Genomic DNA, 26,165 nt, shown 5'->3' on the forward strand with positions numbered 1-26,165 from the left:
TAAACTTGGCCGGTCCCTCTTGTTACAGACCAATTAATGAGGCGGCTAAACTCACTAATTGGCCACTTAATTGGCCCCTGTAGCTGCGCGCGCTGCTTCCGCCGGCTCTCAGCGCACCAGCAGCACCAGCAGCAGCCCTCCCTCCTGTCCCTCCCTCGGCTCCCAGACATCCCAATCCCACCTTGTCACAACGATTTAGGGTCAGTCCCCCCCCCTCCCTCCCTCTCTCCTCCACCCCCACGCGGACGGGAAAAGGTGGACCCCCCGCCGCCGCCACCGACACCTCTCCCCTCCCCTCTCCTCCTCCGCCCGCCACCTCTGGACGCCCCCCCCCCCCTCTCACATCAGCACCTCACCTCCTCTTCTATCACTATCTCCCTCCCACTCTATCTCGGTGTTTTATGTCTGCGTCACAACAAGTCGGTCGAGAGCGCGAGGCAGATGATGGCGTCTCTGGCGGCTTGATACCGGTGCTGCTCTGACAAACCCCGGCTTTAATAGCATCAATAGGTGGCGGCGGCGGCGGAGAAGGAGAGGGGAGGGGAGGGGGGGGCGGGAGGGAGGGAGGAGGAGGGGGAGGTAGGGAGGGGAGTGGGGGGGGGGGGGGGGGGGGGGCAAAAAGCGACGGGAACATGACGAAACGGCATCACGGAGGACGGACAAACTAGGCTGAGAGACGAACGGACAGTCAGTCGCCTTTCCCCCCCCCCCACACCCCCACACCCCCTCCTTCTCCTCCATCCCCTCCTCCTCCTCCTCCTCCTCCACCACCTCCTCCTCGCTGACGGCTTGACTGACACACACGGGCGCTTGGCACAGACAGGGACATACATGCACATCATCCACTTTTTGCAAACACGCAGGCTGCGCATCGGCGCGGGCAGTAATTGGGCAGCGGAGATCCACAGCAGATGAGGGGCATTTCATGTCCAGGCTGCCCAGGAAATCACTGTGACCCCGACGGAAAGGAGTTCGACTTGACAGGTACCCTTCACCCGGCCAGCTCTCTGTTACTGTAACAGTCTGCCTGATGTGCTTTTTTTTTTTTTTCTTTTTTCTTTTTTTTTTGATTCACAAAAGGCTACACATTACATACACTGTTATGTATCCCCGCAGTCTGTCTTGACTTGAGTGCATGCACTGGAACAAATGCTCAACGTGCAGGAGATAATGCCTGCACAGTCATTTCACGCATCTATTCAAGTTTTTTAAGATGTTGGGAGAGAGAAGAGGACAACAGCAAAGTGCACGGCAGATGCTTCAAGTAGCTGCACAGTGATCTTTGTTCGTTCAATCAAACTGTATTGCAGCAGTCATCATGCAGTGTGTGTGTGTGTGTGTGTGTGTGTGTTTCTCATGTGTGCAGTAATCATTTGTCTTGCTCTCCGGTTGTGTACTCACTCTCATCGTTCACTGTGGTGGATACAGGCTGTCGTTATGCTCTGGTCTAAAAAGAGGAGGAGGGGGGAGGCTGGGGGGGGGGGGGGTGTGATGGTGGGAATAGGGGATGGAGGGGGGGTGTTGGTGGGTTTTAACCCCTTTGCACCGAAGCCCGCCTGTCTGAGAGCCAGCCGAAACGCCGGGGCCATAAACCCCTCTGTCAGCAATGGCAGCAAAGTATTCATCGAATAAATCGGATTTCCATTTCACATGAGCCCTGCTCTCTCTCTCTCTCTATCTCTCCCTCTTCTCTCTCTCTCTCTTCCACCCCTCTCTCTCTCTCCCCTCTCCCCTCTCTGTCTCTCTCCTCAGGATGGGGGGAGTAAGTGAAGGAGATGATGTGTTGGCTCGATGGAGTGATGGACTACTGTACCTCGGCAATGTGAAAAGAGTAAGTGCATGTGGAAGTGTGCGTATGCCCGTGTGTGTGTGTGTGACAGAAAGAGACTTTTTCAGTGTGCGTATGCAGTGTGTTTGTGTGAGTCACTGTGTGTGTGCGAGTGTGTTCACCCGGATTTTGAAAAGACTTCCATTTAGTTTTGTCAATCATTCCGCTCACCTGCTATCTCCCTCTCAGGTAGACGGAGTCAAGCAATGTTGTCTGGTGAGATTTGAGGACAACTCAGAGTTCTGGGTACTGAGGAAGGACATTCACTCGTGTAAGGAACTCTTATTTTCTTCTTCTCGTCCTCCTCAGCTGGTAGAGTAAATAGCTTCCCGTTGGGTTAAAAAAAATGCTCCTGGTTTGAGGTCGTCCTAATGCACGGATGCTGAGCCGAACTCGCACTCAAGGTGTTTGTTTCCACTCTGAAACTTTGCCTGAGGAGTTGCAGGAACACTTTTTTTGATTCTCTCCCCTGGCGAGTTTAAAACTTTCACATTTTTTGTACCCTTTTTTTTTTTTTTCTAGATCTCACACACAAAAAAAAGGAAAAAAGCCGAAAGGAAATCAGAGTCACGTTGAAGATTATGATGCTGAGTGCTCCGTGTATCATGATGGGGGCACGTTGAGATGTAATTGCTTTATTAGAGCCTATTTATGAATTTATTAGACTAATGACTCCTCGGGGAAATGGCGCCCCCACTTCCACCTAACATCAAGCAGAGGGTGGAAGTTGGACGCTTGTTAGGACCATGCTGAATATCCGCCTGTCAAATGAAGTGAAATCTGAAAGGGTGCAGGAGACACTGAAATCAATGAGGTGGCAAGGATGTGAATCAATATACATAAATTAATGCCACTGACTGCTCTCCCCCTCTCCTGCTCTCTCACTGTCTGTCTTCCTCTCACACATCCACTTCCTCCCCTCCCCTGCCTCTCTCTGTCTTTCTGTGTTTGCCTCAGTTGCTGCTGGAGTGGAAGAAGTTTGCTGTATTTGTGACGCCCCGCCTCTTAAAGAACCCCTCATAAATTGTCTTAAATGTCGCCACGGTAAGGAAGCACGCCTCATCATACGCCGCCAAACGGTGGTTGTCCAACCGTTCCGGCACTGACCTTGAAGATCTGACATAGCATGGTAAATAACAGTGTTGCTCTTTAAAAAAAAGAAAGAAAGGAAGAAAGAAAGCAAGAAAAGAAAACCACATCATAAATGATAGATACAATCTGTTGCACCTGCCTCCTGACTAGAATCATAATGAATGAGATGCTGATATACACAGAACTTAATTCATAGACTTTAATGCACCAAAGATGTTTTTACTTATTATTAATTCACAAATCCCCTGCAGATATGTTTCAAGACATCTGAAATACTTTTGGATGTTTAGAATAATAATTTGTGTCTGATGTGGTTTTTTTTTTTTCCACAAGAAAGTTCAAGTTAAAAATTCTCAAAATCTGCCCCCATTTTCCCTCATAGGAGAATACAGATTCTGTGAAGATGCAAATGTTTTACATTTCAAAAGTTTAACTTTGGGACACGAGATGTCTGCTTCCTCACTGTTGAATCCACTTTCAGTAAATGTGCACCAGCTTCCAGGCAAGTTAGTCGTGTTATTATGTGCACAGGTGAACTTGAAAACAACTGCACAGTGAGGGTCCAACGTTCAAACAAAACAGGAACGATAAGCAAAACTGATTTCAGAGTGAAGGAGCGCTGAAATGAAATAAAGTGAAGCGCTATAGTGAGAAGAAGTTCAGCTCAGAACCAGGATTGCACGGGCAGGAAATGGCGGCGGATTTTTACCGCCACGTCGCTCCAGCTCTGTCAGGCGGCTGACAGTTTGTTTTGAGGCGAAAAAAGCAGACAAACATAACTTCCTGTTCCCAAAATGCAAATAGTAAAGCAAAGTACTTTGCGTGCTGCCGAAACAAACCAGCGGAGCACTAAACATGAAGATGCTTTTGCCCATTATTGTCACTCCGCCTGTCTGTCTTGTAAACACGAATTAAACGCTCTGCCTCCTCCTCCTCCTCCCATTACAGGTTATCATCCAGAGTGCCACACGCCGACCATTGAACCGGAAGCTGACAGCGACTCGTGGATATGTCGGCAATGTGTCTTTGCAGTCGCTACCAAGGTCAGACTGCTAATCTCCGTCGTCTCGCACTGGGGTGGGGCGGGGGGGGTGGGGAGGAGAAGAAATAACATTCAGTGTGAGAAATCCAGTCAAATATATCAGGCTTCGCTGCCACTACAGTGTTGTGTATACGACAGGTAATGGGTTTATCTGAGGCAAAAGCACACTAATTCCCCCAGTATTGACTTCAGTATTAGATGTTCTACATTGTGTCCAAGGAATCATGAGCGATCAATAGTTATGAGTCTGAAAAACTGCACTGAAGTTGAGAGAAGTACATTTAAAGTCAATCAATCACATGTGCTCCAGTTCTGTAGATATGAGATTGAGAAAGCACCCAGTTAATTGTCAATCGCTCAATGTCCATATCTCATTGTCCAGACTTCCTCTCCCTCGGACACTATCTCTCACAGCTGACCTACAATAAAATGAGACGAATTGCCTTCTGCCCAACGAATGCGATCCGTCTCCCCTCGCCGCTCTGACATGACAGCGATTTGAGGGGGGTCACCAACCAATCAGCTGTGTCCTAAAAAAAAAAATTGTGTTTTCCAGAGAGGCGGAGCCCTCAAACGCGGACGCTTCGCCCGGCTCATGCAGTTTATGAAACTCCGACTCCCCTACCAGCTGTCGTCGCTAGACTGGGACCCGCAGCATCTGACCAATCAGCAACAGTGTTACTGCTACTGTGCCGGACCTGGAGAGTGAGTGACACTGCAGAGGCCAGTCTGAGTTTGAATGTACTGCTCATGTATGCTCTTTCATGGTAGACGTCCCCCCCCCCCCCCCCCCCCCACTCCCCCACCAGCAGCTTGATCTCATCTACGTCAGTGTCGTCTTGTGGATTATTTGTAAATTGCATGCAGCGAATCAGACGTGCGTCAAACAGCATTAGCAGGATTTTTATTTTTTTTCAACTTTGTTTTGACTTTCATGAAATGATATCTGAGTGATGTCTGCTGGCAAACTCCACTCGCCTGGCATCTTAAAGCAGAATAAGAACTAACTCCCAGCCGCCATATCTCTATGAGCGCTTGTACCCGGTGGGAGTTCACACCTGAAGACGCGTTTCAGTTTATGAAACGTGAAGTGTCAGGCAGCTGCGCTCATCAGCTCCGCAGCCTTCCTAAATTATGCATAAATGCAGACTTGTCAGGTGACAGATGTTGGACACATTAATTCATTCATGTGTTTAAAATGTCTTGGTGTTTTCTCGTTGAATCGCAGGTGGAACCTAAAGATGTTGCAGTGCGGCGGCTGCGGTCAGTGGTTTCACGAGGCCTGCACGCAGTGTCTGACCAAGCCATTACTATATGGGGACAGGTGGGTCACTGAGCTTTACAGTAGAACCTGCACTAGCTTCTCATACTCACAAGACCAAGTACATCTTTCAACTGTAATAAATGAAATTATAAACGTCAGGTATTTGGTGAAGCCAGACCGATCTAGTATATTTAAAAGAGAGATTGATTTCATAGTGAATAAATTATGCTAATTATATACTGCAAACTATACTGTTAGATCGGTATTCAAAAAAAAATGTAATGCTTGAATTAAGATGAAAAAATCAAAGGAAATAACATAAAACTGTCGCCTGTAAAACATTTTGACTGCACTTTCTATCTGCACATCTGTTAGTATAAACACAGGATTCCAGTATATTTGTGAGCAGCCAATATCAGCCAATCATATCATACATCAGTCAGGATTTAATATTTGGATTTCATGTGAGACATGTGACTTCTCTGTTCACCTGCTTTACATTGATCAGTTTTTTTTATTGCTCAATTACTCACCACATGTTGTTTATTTCTTGATTGGAGGACATAATCTAAGACAAAAGAAGCAGTTGGGTTATTTATTTGTATAAATTACAATTTATATTTCAATCATGCTAGGGCTAGATAATAATAGCAATAACAGGTTGACAATTTCTTTGATCATTTAAAAAAAAAAATGAAAAAAGCACCATGCAATTTCTCAGAGTCAGAGTTGCTTATTTTATCTAAAAATATGTAAGTACCATCATATAAAACAGAATATATAGGAAGCTAGAACCATTTTCCTTGATGAATAAATCGATTATCAAAATTGCTGTTGTAAAGTACGTCTCTTGTGCAGGATGAATCGCCCCAGACAAAGATGTCTGCTTGACAGCTTCACTTGTCAGAGAGCCGCTTTAATTGGCTTAAGACTAAATTATTAGTGCGCATGTTAATGTACTCGCTGACTCGCGCCACAAGGACAAGAGCTCCTCACATCCACAGAGTGGTAAAGGGACAGTGACAGACAGCAGAGACAGACGCATCATCTCCCCGGTACTGTAGCAGTTCAGATACAATGTTGGGCGGATACGCAGGCTGCTGATCACGCTGCGGTTTGATCGGCTCATGCGTGTAATAAAATGTATCCATCCATTAAGTTATTATTGTCATTAACCATCTGTGTTAGCCGACTGGGTTTTACACCCACCCTGACACCATGTTATTGCCGAACCTGTCTGAGGGAGTGAGGGAGGGAAGGAGTGAGGAAGGGAGTGGGGGGGGTTGAAGGAGGGATTAGATTTAGATTGACAGTCAGGGAGAGTGAGGCCGGATTGGTACAACATCTGCTGAGCAGGTGATGGAGGAAGAGTGAAGACTGAGTTCACAGTTGGAATAGTAAGCATGTGTTGCCGTCATACTGTGTCTGCACTTCATCTCTCCCAATGACCTTCTGCAAACATGCGCATACAGAAGGACAGATGCACACAGCGTTGTTGTGGTAGGAGTTTCAGGGTCACCCACAACAGAGCGTCATTATAGTGGAACAGATATACCTGTCCATTTATTTTCAGTTCAGGTTGATTTATATGCTAAAATATCTAGAGACACATACACAGATGGCGAGGACAGTAAAGAGTCAGGAGAAGAAGTATAAAGGTTCTTAAAGAGAAACAAAGAAACAATCAGCATCCATGATATGGAAGCTGCAAGATGGAAAGAAAGGAAACAATTTAAGATGACAGCTGAAATTGTTTGACAAACAAAAGCATAAAGTTATTTTTCAGAGTGCTATGATACTTGTCTGATCTTCTGTCTTTTTTCTCCCTGTGTCTGTTTTAGGTTTTATCAGTTCCAGTGCTCTGTATGTACAAAGGGTCCAGAGACCATCCAGAGACTACCCATGACCTGGTGATGTTTACACTACAGTACAGACATGTTTACAACAGCATTTGGCAAACATTTTATCCACTTAAAGTTATACAGCACAACTGAAATCACATTTGGGACTTACTTCTACTTCACAAATGTTCCTCTTTGAATTCTAAAAGGTCATGTCCATGATTTTCACATAGCACAGCTCAGACTGTGTGAGGAAATAGTTTCTATATATCTGTAGGAAAATATGAAAATATAAAAAAAATATATAAAAAAATCTGAAAATCCATACCATTGTTTTCTATTTTACCTCATTATCTTTTTTTTTTCTTTTGCAGGGTGGATTTGGCTCATTTAGTGCTCTACCATCTCTCGCTGTGCTGCAAGAGGAAATACTTTGATTTTGACCATGAAATCCTGTCCTTCACCAATGAGAATTGGGACTCGTTGCTCCTAGGCGCGGTATTGATATCTCCTCATTTAAGCACCATGATGAAATGATGTGAAATGCTGCCAGCCTTTATGCATTTGAGACATAAATCCTATTAACCACTATTAAAGTAAAATTTAAAGTTTAAAAAAGTATGACCTCTACGTAAAGCTTAAAGGGGAACAACAAGAAGTTGAAAATGAGATGTTTTAATGATGGCCGACATTGTTTCCCGACCCCACAGTCCTGTCAGATGAGCTCTCACTCCCTCAAAATCTGTAATTTTGCAAATGGGCTCAAACTGATTTTCAAGTGGATATTATTTGATAGCTACTTAAAGTACATTCAGCTGAGACCAGTTTGGTCAAATTTGCATTTGTACTATTTATGAGTGATTAGTTTTATTGGCATCCCATAGCTTAGATCTATCAGAGCAGCTTAGAATTTCAACTTTTAGCTAAAGACTGTTTCAAAAGAATTTCAAAGCATTGAACTGGCAATGCTTTATCTAATCATTAGTAAACAATTTAAAACTGTTATTTTGAGTTCAAGTTTAACAGTTATATCAATTACAGTTGATGCTTTTAGTGATTTCAAGCGTAAATCAATCACTTTTCATCAGGTAACATTTATACAAATTTCCACCGGCCATTATTTTCAACAAACTGTTCCACCTCTGCTCACTTGATCACTAGTTTCCTGTCACTGCTGCTGCCTGCGTGTGGTGTGAAGGTGTTGCAACAGACGAGGGCTGGTGTGAGCTTTACGCTGTGCTGTCAGTACAATTTGCTCAAGATCAGAGTCACATTGATTTATGTGCTTGTTTGTTTTCCACAAATGTGTGTGGTCTTTTCACATGTCACCTGGGGTAAAAGAATGAACCCCCGCCCACCCAGTTGGGAATCACTAATGTAGGACACTGAATATTTGCAGTCGTAACGCTTTTGGACAAATCTGCAATCTGAAAGTTAAAAAGTAAATGCGACTAATACCAGAGGGAATATCCTCAGTGTTTTCCTGTGTGTATCTGAGGTTTAAGTTTCTCCTTTGAGCTGTTTTCACATTTTGAAATGCAATATTTGCTCTTGTCTTCAACATGACAGCAGGCAGCAGCCATGTATCTACAACAAGTAGTTTTCCATATCTACACCATCGCTGTCAGAGACTGTAAAGGAAAATGACTGTATGCATTAAAGGTTTTCTGTCTAGATGGCCGTTGGCTGTGTAAACACCTTTGATTTTTCATTCCTGTCTGTCCTCCAGCTCTCTGACACGCCGAAGCAGGACCGCTGTCACAATCTCCTCAACGCTCTGAACTCCCACAAGGACAGGTAAGTCATCGCATATGATGAGAAGAATAAACACTGGCCACACATGACTAGATTGATGAGTAGCGCTCCATGAATAGGGGAGTCTTCTTAGTGCTTCGAAGTCGGCGGTGTTGGACATGCAGGTTGAAAGGAGCGAGGGGAAGTGTGTGACTCTGAATAAAGAGCGAGTAAAATGTAACGGCCGATTAGACAAAATTAAATTTAAACACTCTTTGGTGGCCATTTGGTCTTGTTAGAAGAGGACACAAGTCATAGGTATTTAATCACAATAACCAGTCTAGAGCTCCAATTGCTGGTGGTTTGCTCTTCATTGAAAATTTGCAAAGTACCTTGCAATTACAGAACTGCAAATTTCTTCAGGCAAACTCTGCTCTAATTACATATACTCAATTACACAGTCGCTACCTTTGAAATGTTCCAGAGCCTACTTTTCCATTAGGTGAATAAGTTCATTTTGTTACACAACTTTAAATTCTTTATTAGCATCAAAGAGGAATAAGGATGACAACACACTCGTGATGATGTGATAATCAGAACCACTGTTTCTTTGTCTCCGCTGTTGTCCAGGTTTGTCTCTGGAAAGGAGATCAAGAAGAAGAAGTGTCTTTTTGGGCTTCAGGTCCGAGCTCCTCCTCCGCTGACGTCTGATTCGTCCCCCCTCATCACCGACCCACCTATCAACATCACACACCGGAGAAGGTCAGAGTAAGGACAGTGTCTCTCTTTTCAGCTCTTATCTCAATAAGAGCTCTGGGATTCCCACAGGGCGTATAGTCATTACGCCTCAACTCAGGAATCAAAAGACCGCAATTTTCATACGGGAGCGAAAGAATCAGTGTCTTAATATTCACCTAAAAGTGTCTAAACCTGCCCTCTGGGTGCTTACGTATGAACGTCTGCAAGTGCGAGTGTGTGCGCGCACATGTGCATGCACGTGTCCCAAAACACGTTTGCAGATTTTTCATTTTGAATCATTTTTAGCATTTAGCTGCTGCTTATTCAGACTCATTTTAAGACATGAGGATGCTTTCTTATAAACCACTTATACATCTTTTCAGTTCATTTTTTAAGTGACTTAAGTTTTTTATTTATTTATTTATCTTTTTACGTTAACACATTGACGGTGTTAGGGTTACATAAGGTCAGATTAAGTACAGAATCTGTGCCTTACTTTTTACAGATAAAATCTGATGAGAAAAAAAAAAGAAAGAAACAAGATCACAATACAATGAAAAGAGGTAACAATATAAAAGGTTGGATTACATAAAAAAACAAAAAAACACTTTTATATAGAATTGGGGATCCTTCAGGTAATAAGCAGCCAGTCAGTGGTTACACAGAAGCTGTTTTTCTGAGCCAAAAAGGTTTTTGCTGCTACTAACATGAAGAGCAGAGTATGTTGTTTGTCGACCGATCAGTCTGTCAATTCAAATCCTTCTGTCCGCAATCTGATGTTTGTGAAAATACAGGGAAGACTGCCATTGAACAGATAATAGAGTATAAAACAAAGAACAACCTTTGTTATTTTGTACATTTTATGATCTTTCTCTCACTTCCACAGTCGAGCAGAATTGGCCGTCTTTCTGCACAAAAACACTGAAATAACATCAGCGTCTGGCTCAGTGTGCTGTGGGATTTTATGAATCCTAATGTCTTTGATCCTGTGGCACCACCATCAGGCCAAAATTAACACAGAGAGCATTTCAAACGCAACATCAAAATCTAATGGGAAAATTGTAATAAAATTCACCAAGCACGTTAATTCTCCTCAGAAGACAAAACCCTCTTTGTATCAGACACTTCACAAGCTTTCCCCTTTTCTCTGTGTCGCCCTCAGGCCTGAATGTCAGCTTCGTACACACAGTCAAGTGGCCAGAGTCAATTTACTGAACGCATTCATGCCAATAGGAGGATGGATCCTTTTGGATTTTAATGACTCCACGGTCGTTTCTTCAGCATCAGCCCAAAGACAAAACAAACATTTAACTTCCTTCCACTTGTACAGCTCTAATTATGGTGTAATAATGAACTTGCTGTCGAGTCTGCGCAGCGTTTTCCCAATAGTTTGTTGTAATAGACGTTTCAGCCTCAAGGTGGGTTTTAGACCTCTAGTCTCATTTTCCTAAACAAGCCAGGAGATGAGTTTAGTTGACAGAGAGTGGGGGGGAGAGGGGGGTGTGGGGAGAAAAACCTTTGAAGAAGAAGTGTTTTATGTCAGTGTCATCTTTTTTTATGCCCCTCATATTTTTTATCCTCTCTGCTGATGATGTTTTGGACTCGTATTACTAGAAAATTTGTTACTAATACAACACAGGAGCAATCATTCAGACTATCACCTCACCTGCCTCTGCTTCTTGTGTTTTACATCTCTCAGTAGAGACAGGCAGAGACACACTAAAACTAAACACTGCACTTTGGGATTATATGTGTGTATTAATTCATGTGTTGTTGTTGTTGTTGTTCACTTCAGCCCGCTGTCACTGCCCTGCCAGAGGAGAGTGGGGGGGCCTGAGTCACGTAAATCAAAGCGTCGCATCATAGAGACACAGGTCAGTGGCTCTGTCTTCAACTCAGTGGAGGGTGTGTGTGTGTGTGTGTGTGTGTAGGTCTGGGCCACAAAACCTTTTCTGATTATGTTTTTTTTTTCTTCCTTTTTTCTTTTTCATGCAGTCAGGTAAACAGCTCTCTGTGATCGAAATAACCTGTCAGTCAGGCGGCGTGATGAAGCTTCATTTCGCAGTCTAAATCAGTCCGCGTGTCTTTTAACAGCCAGTGCAGCCTCAGTGCCTCGCTATTTTTCTCCTCTCTCTTGCTCTATGTTTAATGCCTGCCGATGCTTTAGAGTCTACGGTTCGGGGCAGGAGTGGCGTGCCAGAGAGACGAGGTGCTGTTGTGTGTTTAGCTCGGTTAAAATGTATAATTCAAATGCAAAACTTGGCTGCTCAAACAACCGCTCGTGTATTTCATCAACATCTGCAGTTCGGGGCGGCGCATTTATCACCGTCATCAAACCCCAATTCCCAGCGGATCACATTGAAACAGGCAACATCACATGTGGCGGGTTACTATTTTTACACACAGCATTCTTCTAACCGTGAATGCTCATTGTGCCGCTGCGTCCTCCTCCTACACATCACTCTCGGTAACGTGCGTGTGCACATACAGTAATCCTAGAACAATACGCTCCGCGGAGCACTCGTTTTCACTCTGGCACATCCAGGCCCCATTGTGCTTCCTCTGATTGATGCTAATCTCCGTCCTTCTTGGAGGAGCAGGTTTCGTTGTAGTGGGGAAAGTGAGATGGGGAGGAAAGCTGATATGCGTAGCCTGGGATCGCTTCCAAATGCACTTTGCAGTCGATTACAGTTTGGCCAGGTGGCGCTGGCACCTTGACAGTGCAGCACTGACAGAGCACATCCATTTAAAGGCACAGACGCGGACTAAGGCCACTGAATAATAATCTCCCATCCTAATACTGTTGCTGAGAGGGGGGATGATAATGGGCAGAGGGTGATGCCATATGTCACAGTCCAGTGATGAGAGATGCAGAAACTGTGGTGTCCACCCCTACATGGTGTCTTTTAGCGACTGATGATGCTCTGATGTTTTTACTTGTCATGGGTGGACGGTCAGCTCCATGCAGTGTGCTGTGAAGGATATACGTTTGAGCAGGACTTCCTCCGGCTGTGATGGACGAGCCTCGGGTTGATGTGATTCACAAGCACTGATGTATTTAGTGTGTATTTATAGACACATCTGCCCATTTCTGCCCTCAGGCAACATGCAAACATAGAATTACAGCTCTTGCATGTTTCTTAAGATAACAAAAACAAAACTAATCAATGATTATTGGACGACTGGACGTTCCATACGCAGAATTAACCTGGCGCATGAGTTAGCAACCGAGGTATCGGAGCTCCATCGACTCCCCGTGATGATGTTGGCATCCGGACGCCAAGCTGATCCGTGTGTGTCTCTCCTGTGCCCAGGCTTGTCCACCTCCGGTCGCTGCCAACCCTATTGAGCTGCTGCCATGTTGCCATGGTTACGTGGGAGGGGCCAACCATTACAACTCCAGGAAGTCAGAGGAGGAGCTCAACCTGAGGTAAAGGATGTTTTGCCATTTTGGTTTCAGTGGTGATTTACTGTGTTACTGATGGGAATGAGGAGAGGGAATGCGCCGGTCCACCTGTAGTATGAGTGACACATACAGTACGTAAGTGGGAGTGCAGACGCTGTCTTCTTTTTCCCTAAATACTACAGAACGTTATAGGAAACCATCAGCAGAGGTAACATCATGCACAACATAGATTTGTTAGAAGTGCAGATTTTACAGGTTTTAAGCCTTTGCCATCACCCTGGTGTGATGGAGGTGGTACTGTATCATTTCCTCTATAGAAAGGATTTCCGTTGAAAAACTTTTCCAAATGTGATTTCTTTTCGAATGGTGTGGCCAAAACAAATACTTGTTGCCTGTGTTTTATTGGTATCTACATGAGTCTCAGCAGGAGATACTTCCTGTAACTCAAACACAGATAAACTCAAACTATGTGTGTGTGTCTGCATGGCCAGACACGGTAAGGGGCATGCTGGGACACCGGGCCTTCAGATGAGTCTCTTCTCTACTGTTTTGAGACACAGCTGGAAGTCAAAGTGTGATTCTGATTGAACCTGTATGCATCCCATCCACAGCTCTCCTCCCAAACGGATGTACGCCCTGTACCACACCACTTACAATGGAAATACTGCGCTCTCCAGGAACCTCCATCACTACAACAGGTTTCTCTCACCTCTCATCCTTGTTCCCCACAACTCTGCCTGTCACACACATACAGTAGTAACATACGAAGCTCGGCCTTGGGTGACATGTAGATCTTGATTGTGATTTGATCTATAAAAGGTTTCTCAATTTCATTTCCTTGCAATTTACTTGACCATCCAGAGTCGGCGGTGGCATATTAGGGTCATTACAGGTGAAACAGTAAGAAATGAGCTGGAAGAAAGGAGCGTACATTTCTGGATTTAAAACTCTGAATATTCAGGTTTAAAGTAGCAAATTTATGAGAAAAAAAAACTTTGAAATTTAGAAGAAAAAACATGCAAATTGTGACAGTGCATTCATTTGAGGTTGTGAAATCAAATTACTTGATGCAGCCATGTTCTTGTTGCACCTCCTCACCAACTTGGGTGGTGTAGCTGTTGCATTCCATATCATACCCCCTTTCTCATAAAGTCACGCTTTTCTTTCTTTTTTATTTGTAAAATTGTGAGTTGTTTTCTCATAAATTTGTGACCTGAAAATTCCTCATTTTAAACTTGGGAATGTATCCTTCCCTCTCTTCAAGTGTGTTTGTGTGCTTGTAGTTTGCTATACCTCCCTAATACACTTTTGAAAGCATCAGATTGCTCTGTTAAAGCAAAGCAAATATTTTACTGTTGGCACCTGGGAAAGGTCAAATTTTACTATTAAATACCTGGTTCATTGGTCGCCCACAGAGCCATAGTCACAAAAGTTTCAGATGCTGTTCAGCTGCTTCTACTGTAGCTCCAACTGACCCTCTAGTTTATCCCTTTGAGCTTTTAGCCCTTGACAATCTTTAAGATCAGCGCTGTAAGGTTATCATTATCATTATGCTTCAGTGTCCCTGTAGAAACTGTTCTTTTTGAGCACTGTCAACAATATTTGATCATTAAGTCAACATTATCTACCACAATTATGGCCATTATAGAAGATGTAACCTCTTAATGAGTTTCAGCTTGAAACCACTGTCTCCAGTCTACGTTATCAGAATTTTTGATGACTGTTTGTTTTGATGAGATGATTTAGGACTTTTTCCCCACTGACTTTGAACTGTTTGAGGTTTCTGGTGGCGCTGTCACATATTGAGATGCCGATCAACAGCATCTTTTTTACAGCTGTCAAGTGCAGCAAATTGGCATTCAGGGTCACATCTCATGTTTGGAGTAGTTTTTATTTTTCATGATTGAGTTACTTCGGTTAAAACCTGCGCTTGTTGATTTCTGGAGCGATGGAGCAACAAGCTGTAAACTTAGCACTGACATGCATCATTATCACCTCATTAGGTTGGTATGGGAAGTGTGTTAGCCAGCAGTTGCTAATTTATACAGCCAACAGACAGGGAGCAATATTAGTTTTAATGTTGGGATCGTGTCTCTTGCTGCCTAACAAACTCAAGTCCAATATTCACTCTCTGTTTAGCTTTGTTTTTGGTCAACTACTGTTTCTACTGAGGAAAACACCTGGATATTTAGCTGCTACATCTACCAGTGTATTCCAAAAGCTAGTCACTAACATTTTCTGTTCTGGTTTGGTGCTTGGTAGGTAGTGTTTGTTTGTTTTAAGACAATGACAAAGAAACAAGGCTGAGAAGGAACCAAACATGTAAAATTGCAGCCATAAAACCAAAACAATGACCCAAAAGATTTAAATTCTATTAGACTAAGGCAACACAAACTTTATTCATGTTTATTCATTGTTTGATTATTGTTTTAAAGGGATAGGTCAACATTTTAGCAAATTAGCCTATTGCCATAATCCCTATAGCCATAGAGGTAGGTTTATTAACTTGAATTATCAGTGCATGTTGTTTTGAGATCTGTGGAGTACACAATGGAGGTGAACGGTACATTTTCCCCTGTCCCTCATCAAACTCATCAAATACATAACCCAAGACTCCAAAACGCTCTCGTGGAGAAGTTGTGACCTGCACATTCACCACAGCATGAAATAATAATGTAACATTGCGAGACAGAGTTGTTTTGAGGCAAATGCAGCCGGGACTACTAGTCCAGACACGGCTGCTGGGTGGAGTGATTTCAAAAGCGCAAGTAGTTCCAAGTATTTGCTTCATGTGTCGTAATGTAACATAATACATGATTATTTCATAGCGTAGTGAATGTGCAGGTCACAACTTGTCCATGAGAGTGTTTTGGTGTTGTTGGATTGTGTATTTGATGAGTTTGATGGGGGACAGGGGAAAATGTACCGTTCACCTCCATTGTGTTAGCTGAGCAGCTCGCTCTGCCCAGCGGATCTCAAAACAACATGCACTGATAACTAAAAGTAATGACATACCCCTATGACTATAGGTATTATGGCAGCAAGCAAATTTGCCAAAATGTTAAACTGTCCCTTTCATGGTGTTTGTGGGATCCAAACATTACATGCTTCCATGTTGTGCTCATTTAGATCTTGTCTGATCAGATTTCTGTCATTCAGGCAACGGGGGACTACAGTTTAAAACTTAATTTATAGACTTACCAAATCAGGCTCAGGTCCATAAACACAACACATGGTCTGGATTTTCTGAGCTCTGATTTGAATGAGATGAATCCTCTTCCTTATTCCTGTCCTTGTCTCTGTTTGTTGCTGCTAGCATGGAGGACACCTGCAGGGTACCACCGCCGTGCTTCCCGTACCCCCTCAACTCCAATGGCAGCCATCACCACCACCACGCCCACCAGCACCATCACAGCCACCACCAACACAGCCACCAACACAACCACCAACACAACCACCAACACAACCACCAACACAGCCACCAACACAACCACCAACACAACCACCAACACAGCCACCAGCACCAACAACAGCACCAGCCGGGACAGAAGCAGCTGGAGCCCCTCATCCTACGTGATCTGCCCCCGTACCAAGCCGACATGGGCGGAGGGGGTGGCATAGCTGGAGGAGGAGGAGGCGGTGGAGGAGGAGGAGGAGGAGGAGGCGGAGACGGTGGTGGAGGCGGAGGCGGTGGTGGTGGAGGGGGAGGAGGCGGAGGCGGGGGCGGAGGTGGCGGCGGTGGAGGAGGGGGGATGGGAGTTGGAGGCAGCAGCGGGACAGTGGCCAGGAGCTGGGGCGGAGGAGAGGCGGTGAGGATCTTGGCGAGACGCGTCACGCCAGACGGGAAGGTTCAGTACCTCGTGGAGTGGGAGAACGTGAGTTTGTACTGAGACAAAGCGAGAACACACGAGACTCAATGACTGTTTTTGCAGTTGCCACAGGGATACTGTGTATGTAACACGTGGCAGTGTTTAAAGTACAAACAAAACAAAAAGGAGGGGGAAAAAAATCCAGACACATTGCAAAATCCAGGTTGCTCTGATAGTATCACCTCTACTCATTATAACCTCACTACTCGTTACTAAATGTCCCTCTTTGCTAGTGTTTCTCTGATATTTGTACTGTTAACTTTGGAATATGCCTTTGCATTTATCATGTTTTACAGCAATGAGAGAAAAGTATTTAAACCTCCTGATGACTTGTCACCATATGGGTCACATCAAGAACCTATCTTACTGTATACAAGAAATCACTGATTTATCATCGCTCTGTCAATAATTGATTTCAGTAGTTTCAGTAATCACTCTGATAAGCATAAGAGGCTCTTAGCTTAGCATGAAAACTGAATGCAGAGGAAATATCAAGCCTGGCTCTGCCAGAGGTACAAAGAAATCAATCCACCACTGCCTCTCAGCTGTTATATAAGCTGGTTGTTTAGTTTGTACAAAAACCAAAGTGTGAAACTGACAAGTTGTGTTTTTAGGAGGTTCTGTGCTAAACAAGAGTTGACTAAGTCACTGGCTCCTAGCTATTAGCCTTTATGCTAAGCTATTCAAATCATGACTAGACAAAGCAAAATGTAGAATCACAAAAAATACTTGAATTCTAAAATAAAAGTATTTAAAATTCAGATCTGTAATACAAAGTGTATCTGATTGACGTAGTAATTTGTAGTACCCAGTAGTCCCTATGCATTAATGTAATGATTTGCAGGTCACAAGATGGTACATTTTGTGAAAAGGAAAAACTTCTTAGACACTTTCACAGCATTTTTATTATGCATAGTTAGTTTATAATCATTGAAATTCTACAGGGGTTTCAGGGATTATCTCTAAACTAAGTGTCTGAAAAAACAAATTCAGTCCAATTGTTTTCTAGACATCAAAGCATCTAAATGAGTCAGATCACCAAATTAGCACTTACAGGTTGTTTAAGATAAAAATATTCAACTTTTTTATTCTTTTTAAACCTTGTAAAAATAACTAATATTCAAAACCAAAAGTTTTTCAAAGATTTTGCAGTTAATATCCACGGAGAGAGGGAGCAAAAACAACCAGTAGCCAACACTTCTGCCAGCCCTCACTCTTCTAACTGCTCATTCATCAACTGATGGTTAGCGCTCACGTGGAGTTCAGTGGGAAAATTAGCCCAGAAGATTAGCAGTGATGAATGGGCCGTCGTCGGTGAGAGGCTGGATGACAGCTGGGTGGCGGCTAATGGCTGCTCATGAAAAAGCAGTAACCTTTTATTGGCCAGGAAGAGACGGAGCAGCGCGGCCACTCTTACAGTTTTCTGGCTGCACAGAAGGTCCTTAATGTCTTTGCTTAAGGACTCGATTTAAGGATTTCACTTCTATTCCCCGAGACCTTTTCGTCCACTCAGATGTTTTCTTCTTTTGGCTCCATTAACAACAAGTCCTCTGGAGGTTTTCTATATTTTTTTCTCATGGCAGTATGTTAATAAAAGATTGTATACATGTTATTACGAGGTTACTTATTTGTTATGTTAGATTTTGTCATACATAATTTACATTTAGACTATTATATGTATTAGAAATAGGAGCCACAAGAGGGCTTTTGTTTTATAGATAGAATTATATATTCACAATATATTGCTATGACTGAATAACTTTATTTTATTTTTTTGACGTGGTTGCATAGTGCCTATATGGGTTGTGTACCTGCCGATTGGTCAATCAGACGACATGTGAACGAGGCCGTATTTCTGCTGAACAAGAACCGTGGCTCTTTGTCAGTGAACAGATAACAACCACATGGGTAAATGACCACCAGTTACAGAGACATTGAACAGAGTTTCTAATCAGGACTGTGATCTAACTGTACATTCCAAACCAACAACAATGAAAAAAAAAAAGAAAAAGAAAAGAAATATAGCCTATATGTTACTGAAACGTCTGTTTGAAGTCATCAGGATGGAAGTTATTTTTGAAAGAATGTGCTTTTTTTGTTTTTTGATGATTGTTAAATGTCAGAAAGTTGAGCTGAAGGTCCAACCTCTGTGCTGCTGTTGTTCAGTTTCAGGGAGGTTTCAATCCTCGCGTTCAAAGTTACAGTACAGGTAGAGAAGACACTGATTGGCTCTGACTCCTGACTCCGGCCTGTAGTAACCGCTGGAGTCCAGCAGGATGTCATTTGAAAGGCGCAGCATGGCAGCATGGTCGGTGTCGACAACCATGATGATGATGATGATGTCCCTTCTTCTCAGATGTGTTTTTAGAGGCGAGGGCAGCCAGCGCTGTTGTTGGAGTTTATCTTTGTGCGAACAGGTTACATAAATCTAGAAAACTGTGGTGCAAGTTTCAGAGTTTATATTTTATACAGAAGTTTATTTCAGCAATCTGTTCGATGAAACCCTACACACAGCATACAACATACATTTGTCAGTTTTATCTTCAAAGAAAGACTGTATTACAGGTTTAGTTTAAAAGAAAAAGAGATAACTTCAGCATTTATACTGTTACAATCAAACCAATGCAAAACTCTCAGATTTTATTTCAATACTGACCTCTCTGTTGAATTATCTCCTGCACCTATGCGTACAGTACATTTCAGGCCACTGCAATGATGTCGCATTACAATTTCCGTCATCCTCCTCAGTGGCTCTTTGACTGTAGTTTATTAGGAAGGGGTGTTGTCGAACCTTTCTAGGCGATGGTGATGAATGTATTTGTGTGTTTTCTATGGTATGTCTCTACCCGTCAAGTGCTTGTTATAGGTTGTACTCGAGGTGGAACTCCAAAACAAAACAGGAGGAAATAAAGACATCAGCATTGAGGAGCAGACTTCATTTTGGGAGAGGTAGTCAGTTTTCTGTTTCTGATGAGTGGTCAAGTCCATGTTCAGTTCGATGTATTTTTGGAAAAAATTATGTTTGTACATGTATACTCTGCATTGACACACCTAATATGTATAACATGAATAATAAAAAAAAATGTTTCACCTCATTTCACCATTCACTTCACTCGTTTTTTTTTTTTACAGACAGCAAGTCCATGTTTTTAATACACTTTTCTTGCAAGTAACTTACTGTATATGACTTAACAGCCCTCATTAGTGAATCGTACAGACTGTGGTGCCTGACACCTGAACTAATTTGCTGCTAAGGTATCACACATTTAGAAAAAAAAGTTAGTATGTTTGGCTTTAGTTTATTTTGTCACACAGCACACCAGGAGGGTTGAACTTGAGAGTGCAGGATGTGTTTAGTCAAAATTAGAAAAAAATGAAAAAGAATAATACATAGAAAATATACATGGTTTTTTTAAATACTGATTTTATGGTAAAATAATCATCTGTCACCATTGACCTTAGTGGAACACCTGATAAAAGCTGTATGTTGAGTTCAATGTCTCCAGAATTTCACTAATATTGACTTGAGTCTGTGAAATTGAGATTTTGCCTCTGGTGAGAAATTAACATTGATTTTATGTAGATGTATAAATAGTGATGGAAAAATAGGTAAGTGGGTGAAATAGAAACAAAAAAGAAAACCAATCTGGAGCAAAGAGGTGGTGCACAATCTACATCAATTCTATTATAAGGAGAATTTAGTGTTAAACAGTGCAACTAAGGAAGCTGCACAGAAAGTTAGTGCAACCCTGTACCCCGAGGTATACATATTGATTTAGAATATGTGTTATTGAACAATACTGTAACTCAAAAACACGGCACAGAAGAATGTGTGTTTGTGTCTGTTTCTGTATTGCAGTCATCTGGGATCTAATCCACACTAACTAATGGACCTTTTTTAGTTTCAATAAATTGCTTCAATTCATAATTTTCTGAGGAGGAGAAGAGAGAAGGGTTTTATTTTTACTAGTTTGAAACATACAGAAACCCCAAAGGCTGGCCTGCCCTGTGAGAGGCTCCCAAACACCCTGTGAAGATGCTAATAACGTACATGTGTAGAAAATACATTCCCTCTGGAAAGAAGGCAAGTTTTTTTTTTTTTTTTTACTTTTAACTAAAAAGTAGAGTGAGGTGAGGTGAGGTTTCTCTCCTGACATTGATCACTACCACTGTAGGTGAGAATCCCTCTAAATTAGTCTGATGGGGATGATTAATTGCATTTCAGCCAAACATTTCCTGTAGGAGGGATTAACGACTCTATTTTTTTTTTGTTTTGATTTTTGGCACAAAATGTACTACTGCTGCCAACATGAAAGACAGATGTTTATTTTGTGCTTGTGGCTGTTAGAATGAGTTTTCAAGATGAATGGAGATGCCAAATAATGACTCCGAGGACTAATACCTCATGGCTGTCTAAGTACCGTGACATATTGTATTTCAGAGAAGCAGACGTAGTAACAACTGAGATCTCGGTGTCTTTTCTTTTTGCATTTGAATGTGAAAAAAAGCTTTAAAATGTGGCTAATCAAAGCTTTTTTGTGAGGAAGAACACCTGTGCACGGACAGCTGTTGAAATGTGAGTACCGTCACTTCATTGTCTGAAGGTGCATTAGTTAAAAAAATAAAAAAAATAAAAATCTTTATTCCACTTGGTTTACAAATTTACTTTACATGTCATCTCAGTAATACACAAGCGTTTTTTTTTCTTTAACCATTACCAGGAAATGCATAATAAAAAGAAGAAAAAAAAAGAATATGAAATCTAAAAGAAAAAAAAAGTTCATAAATAATTTATCCATGTGACTGTATGAAGATTAAACATACATCAACACAGGTGCATTAGTTACACTATTTTTGACCACAGACTTGCGCAGGTGCAGATGATAAAATTGATGAATGTTATTGAACTACAGTGGTTTCAGGCTCTTTGTACTTTGGATGTTGCAAACTGTCGTCAGCAGACACCTCAATAATAGCTACAGAGCCATGGTGAGTGTTATTAGGAACACCTGTGCTTTTCCAACTATGACAAGTGTCTGCTGTGGAAAAAGGAAATTACTGCACAGGTGTGTTGCAACCAAGAGCTGAATTGAACTGTTTGTTAGATGACAGACGAGCGTCCTCTTCTCATTCGCACTCTCCACTCTTTACCTTGTCAGATACACTTTTTTTGTTTTGTTTGAGGGCCGACTCCCTCCCCTTGGCCCCGGTAGCACCTGCATCTGCAGCTGCTGGATTTGACCACAAGGCGGCGGTCACACCTCAACATTTCAGGCACAGGCAAAGCGCTGCTGCCTTCAGAGGTCCCTGTGAAGCACAAGTGATGATGACAGTCCGCCGTGCTGCACGTTTACAGGTGAAACCGTAGGCTGCATGTAAGTATCTCAATATTATCTGAATATTTGCTAAAAGTTAGCCGAAGTTTTCTGTGAAAGTTGGTCTCAATTGAGGCTATACTTCTGTAGGAATATCTGCAGGTCTTGACAAATTAAGTTTCAGTTAAATAAAGGTATGTTGAGTGCTGACAGAAATGTAATATAGGCTAACCCCTGTCAATATAACCCTATGTAGCTTACTGAATATTTACAGCTGCAGCCAATTGAGCTCCATCAACTAGTAGCTATATTAATGTTTCGTTTGTCCCTAAAGTGACACAACCATATAACTTCAACGTGTTGTAAACGCGAATATGCCTACCTCTATTTTATTTTTTATTTTATTTTATTTTTACCAAACGAGTTAAAAACGTTAGGGCCGTGTTTTAGATTTTATTCAATCTTAATTTATTCTACCTTTTGGCATTTTGTTTTTTCCAATGTTACCTGAACGCAGCACACACAGCCCGCTTAGGGCGCCATTTTGGCTCCACGGCTTCTCCTGTTGATGCAATTCCTTTATTAGTCACATGCTGAAATGTGAATTATGTTTTTTTTGTTTTTTCCCCCCTGGAGGTGCTTTGGAAGTAAAGGACAGTGGACGTCAAACAGTCACCAACTTCAGTTTTGTTTTGAGTTGCCAGGTCACTGTCAGAGATATGTTTTCAACAGGTTTGAGTTCAGAGAGCCACTTGACAGTAACTAACCTGTGTAGGCCTACATGGTGAAAAGTCTGTTATTGTTGTTCCTCATAGGCTCAGTAACCTTTTACCTATACAATATCATCTAAAATTTGTCTCATTACTTTGTCTGACTGCTATGTTATGTAGTTATGTTTATTGTGGTAGAAAATTGGAAAAACAAACAAATATTTCAGAATCTGTGTTAAGAGCACCATAACAGATCGCTGGAGCATGCTGTTCAACCACTGTGCAGTCAGTATAGTGTTGGGCATGTTACTTTTAAAAAGTAATTAATTACTCATTACCTTCCCCCCAAATTAACAGTTACTACATTATAAAAGTAGCTTAACTAATTACCAGGAAATTAACATTGCGTTACTTTTTAATAAAATGCTTCAATATGTCAAATTACTTGGACTCGCCCCCCCTTGTCCCCTTACCATAACCCTGAACCCCGTTTATCTGGAACTAACCAGCTCACTCAGCTCAGTGACGCACTGTATCACCCCACCTCTTCCACACACTGATGATCCAAACGGCTGATAGGCGGAGTGATACAGTGCAGAGCCTGCCTGTGTGCAGCGGAATAGCTGAGAGAGTTAGTTCCAGATAAGCGGCTTTTTTCCGACTAGTTGATGGACTGAAAAAAATGTGTGTAGCCTACAACGTACACTTAACAGGTGTATTATTTTGTGACGGGACTTCTTGGGTCAAGTAACGGCGAGCAACGACGCATTTTGTCAACAGGCATTTACTGGTCACTGAAAAAAGTAGCCTAGCACCTTTAGTAACGCTGTTATTCCCATCACTAGCCTACTGGTGACTTTTGGGCATTTTGGTAAAAAAAAAAAAAAAACTAGCCATAGGAACTTTTTGAGTCTCGAACACCGTTTGTGTTCACCAATCACAGCGCTCAATCTGTTTAGAGAGTCGTTGGGCGGGCTTAACGCGATGACGACATACATTTTAATTGGCTTGTCAGGCTAACGTCATCCTGCTCTTTGCTCTGATTAGTCGTAGCGCTACCCTATTGCGTGCAGAGGCAGTTTGAAAGACAGCCTTCATCCCGCCCCCTGGATTGAGCCGAGGTCTACCGGTCGTTTCCAGACTAGACATTTTAATGATATAGTCTGGCTTGTCAGGCTAGTCTGAAACAGTTGTTAATGTCAATGTGCAATAGGTAGCATTAACAAACCGTTGAGTACAAATAACCATTTAAATTAATTCATTAGGCTACTTCAGCTCTGGAGAACTGATTGGTGCGCTGAGAAAAAATGCCACGTTTTGTGGGGGACAGAAGCAAATTCTTGCCCTAGGACCCCTCAGGAGTTTAATCCGGCCCTGGCAACACACACACACACACACACACACACACACACACACACACACACACACACACACACACACACACACACACACACACACACACACACACACACACACACACACACACACACACACACACACACAGTAGCCTACTACAGTGTAGCCTGAAGCAGTACAGTGAATTTACACTCACTGCAACATTATTGAAATTGTTTCTTTTTTTCAAGAAGCAGCGCAAAATGCACAGGCTAAAGATAGTTATAGATATTGCAAAATGTGCATGCCCACACACACACACACACACACTAGGGGAGAGAGAGAGAGAGAGAGAGAGAGAGAGAGAGAGAGAGAGAGAGAGAGAGAGAGAGAGTGTAAGAGAGAGAGAGAAACACGCACACACGCGCGTGCCCAGTCCTCCACCCCCTTCTCTCTCTCTCTCCCTCTCTCACTCACTCTCGCTCTCTCACTCACACACTCACTCGTGTTTCACCCTCACACCTCAACAGCAGCGTGCAAATAAACACACACACATTCACACACACACTCTCTCTCACACACACACACACACATACACATACACACACACACACACACACATACACTCACACATGAACACACGCACACACACTCACACACACATTTCTGCATCCTGTATTTTTTTATGCACCGGGAACCAGGCGCTTTATAAGCGGTCGTGGATTATGATGCCAGTTTTTATAACAGCGGAATATTGGCCTCTCCTTCGGCTCCAACTGTGAACAGCAGTAAATCGCGTGTTTTTTTATTTTTTATTTTTCAGATTTATTTCTAATTTGGTTCCCCGATACTTCTGAGCGCCGAGAGACCGCCGAGACGCAAAGCCTACGTTCAATGCCGTTGGAACATGTCCTATGTTCCCTTTCAAGGTAAGACACATCACATATTTTATATTTTTTGTCATCCACTGCATTTTTCTTTTCTGTCCTCCCCCGTTTCTCACCATCCTCTCTCTCTCTCTCTCTATTTCTCTCTCTCCCTCTCTTCTCCCTCTGTCTCTCTGGCACTATCATATGCAGTAAGCATATCTAAACGCACCATAGCCGACAGGTGCATAGAAATAGCCTGGAGTGCCTTCTAGATAGATGCCCACACATGCACACACGCACGCACGCAGGCACGCACAAGCTCACCGGGATCCGGCGCAGCGTGTGTCCGTACAGACCTGTGCATGCGGCAATTATAGTATTGTAATAAGGTATGCATGTGCACTGGTGTCACGGTCTACTCAATGTAAGTGCATTCCTCCTTGTGAGAGCAGCCACACAGCGGTGATGGAATAAAAATGGTATAAAATATTCCTAATATATTCCTGTAATAATCCTACTGTATGGTGTGGAATCCATGTGGCACTCATAAGGAGTTTATGAGATGATACTTGAGTTTGAGTTCATACTGCCCTCATCGTCTTCATATAGGTTTAATATATTTTGGTGTAACATGATCTTCCAATAATGTGATGATGTAAGGAGTAAAACATCCTTTTTATTACTTAATGGTTTTCCTCCCTTGTGCTATTGATGGAATATTCCTGTAGGGACTTGTAGTTTTCTGTATCTCATGAAATAAGCTTTGGATTTTGTGAATATTCTCAATGGACTGGCTCCTGCTTCCTGTGTGCAAAAAAAACAAACTTTGGCCCACTGAAATATGTAGATGACCAATATGAGAGGCTACTTGATTCTTTCTGGTCTTTTATTGCCCCATACTCGAGTGTGAGTGGGTGAAAGGCGCCTCGGCGTACGGTAAAGGCAGATTCCCCTCGGTATCATCGCACTGCAACTGTGACTAATGCTATATGTGAGCAGGCGTGCTGCAGTGAGCCGCCTCACATCCATCCAGTCGCAAAAAAAAAAAAAAAAAAAACCACGAGCAAACTCCTTAAAACGTGATGTGGCCGGAGTGAGAGTGGAGGAGAGGTGGAACGCCCA

At 42.6% G+C, this 26,165-nt stretch overlaps 2 protein-coding genes across 2 annotated transcripts in view; both read left to right on the top strand.

Annotated features, from left to right (window-relative positions):
* The first annotated feature begins 672 nt into the window (after positions 1–672).
* On the top strand, positions 673–18,603 carry phf1 (PHD finger protein 1). Its single transcript, XM_083989430.1, has 15 exons — positions 673–984; positions 1,753–1,831; positions 2,018–2,099; positions 2,786–2,872; positions 3,869–3,963; positions 4,519–4,667; positions 5,191–5,286; positions 7,068–7,136; positions 7,442–7,565; positions 8,797–8,864; positions 9,432–9,563; positions 11,335–11,413; positions 12,854–12,969; positions 13,557–13,643; positions 16,262–18,603. Exons 2-15 carry the CDS (start codon positions 1,754–1,756, stop codon positions 16,833–16,835), a joined length of 1,836 nt encoding a protein of 611 aa, XP_083845556.1. The 5' UTR covers positions 673–984; position 1,753; the 3' UTR covers positions 16,836–18,603.
* A 6,478-nt stretch (positions 18,604–25,081) lies between these two features.
* The window catches only part of syngap1b (synaptic Ras GTPase activating protein 1b), a gene marked incomplete at both ends in the record, with an annotated part of 140,398 nt that continues 139,314 nt past the window's right edge, over positions 25,082–26,165 (top strand). The window contains one exon of the mRNA XM_083990154.1: positions 25,082–25,103. Coding sequence (XP_083846280.1) covers positions 25,082–25,103 — 22 coding nt within the window. The remainder of the gene's footprint in view (positions 25,104–26,165) is intronic.

This window comes from Trachurus trachurus, assembly GCF_905171665.1.
Source record: "Trachurus trachurus genome assembly, chromosome: 16".
Classification (NCBI taxonomy): Eukaryota; Metazoa; Chordata; class Actinopteri; order Carangiformes; family Carangidae; genus Trachurus; species Trachurus trachurus.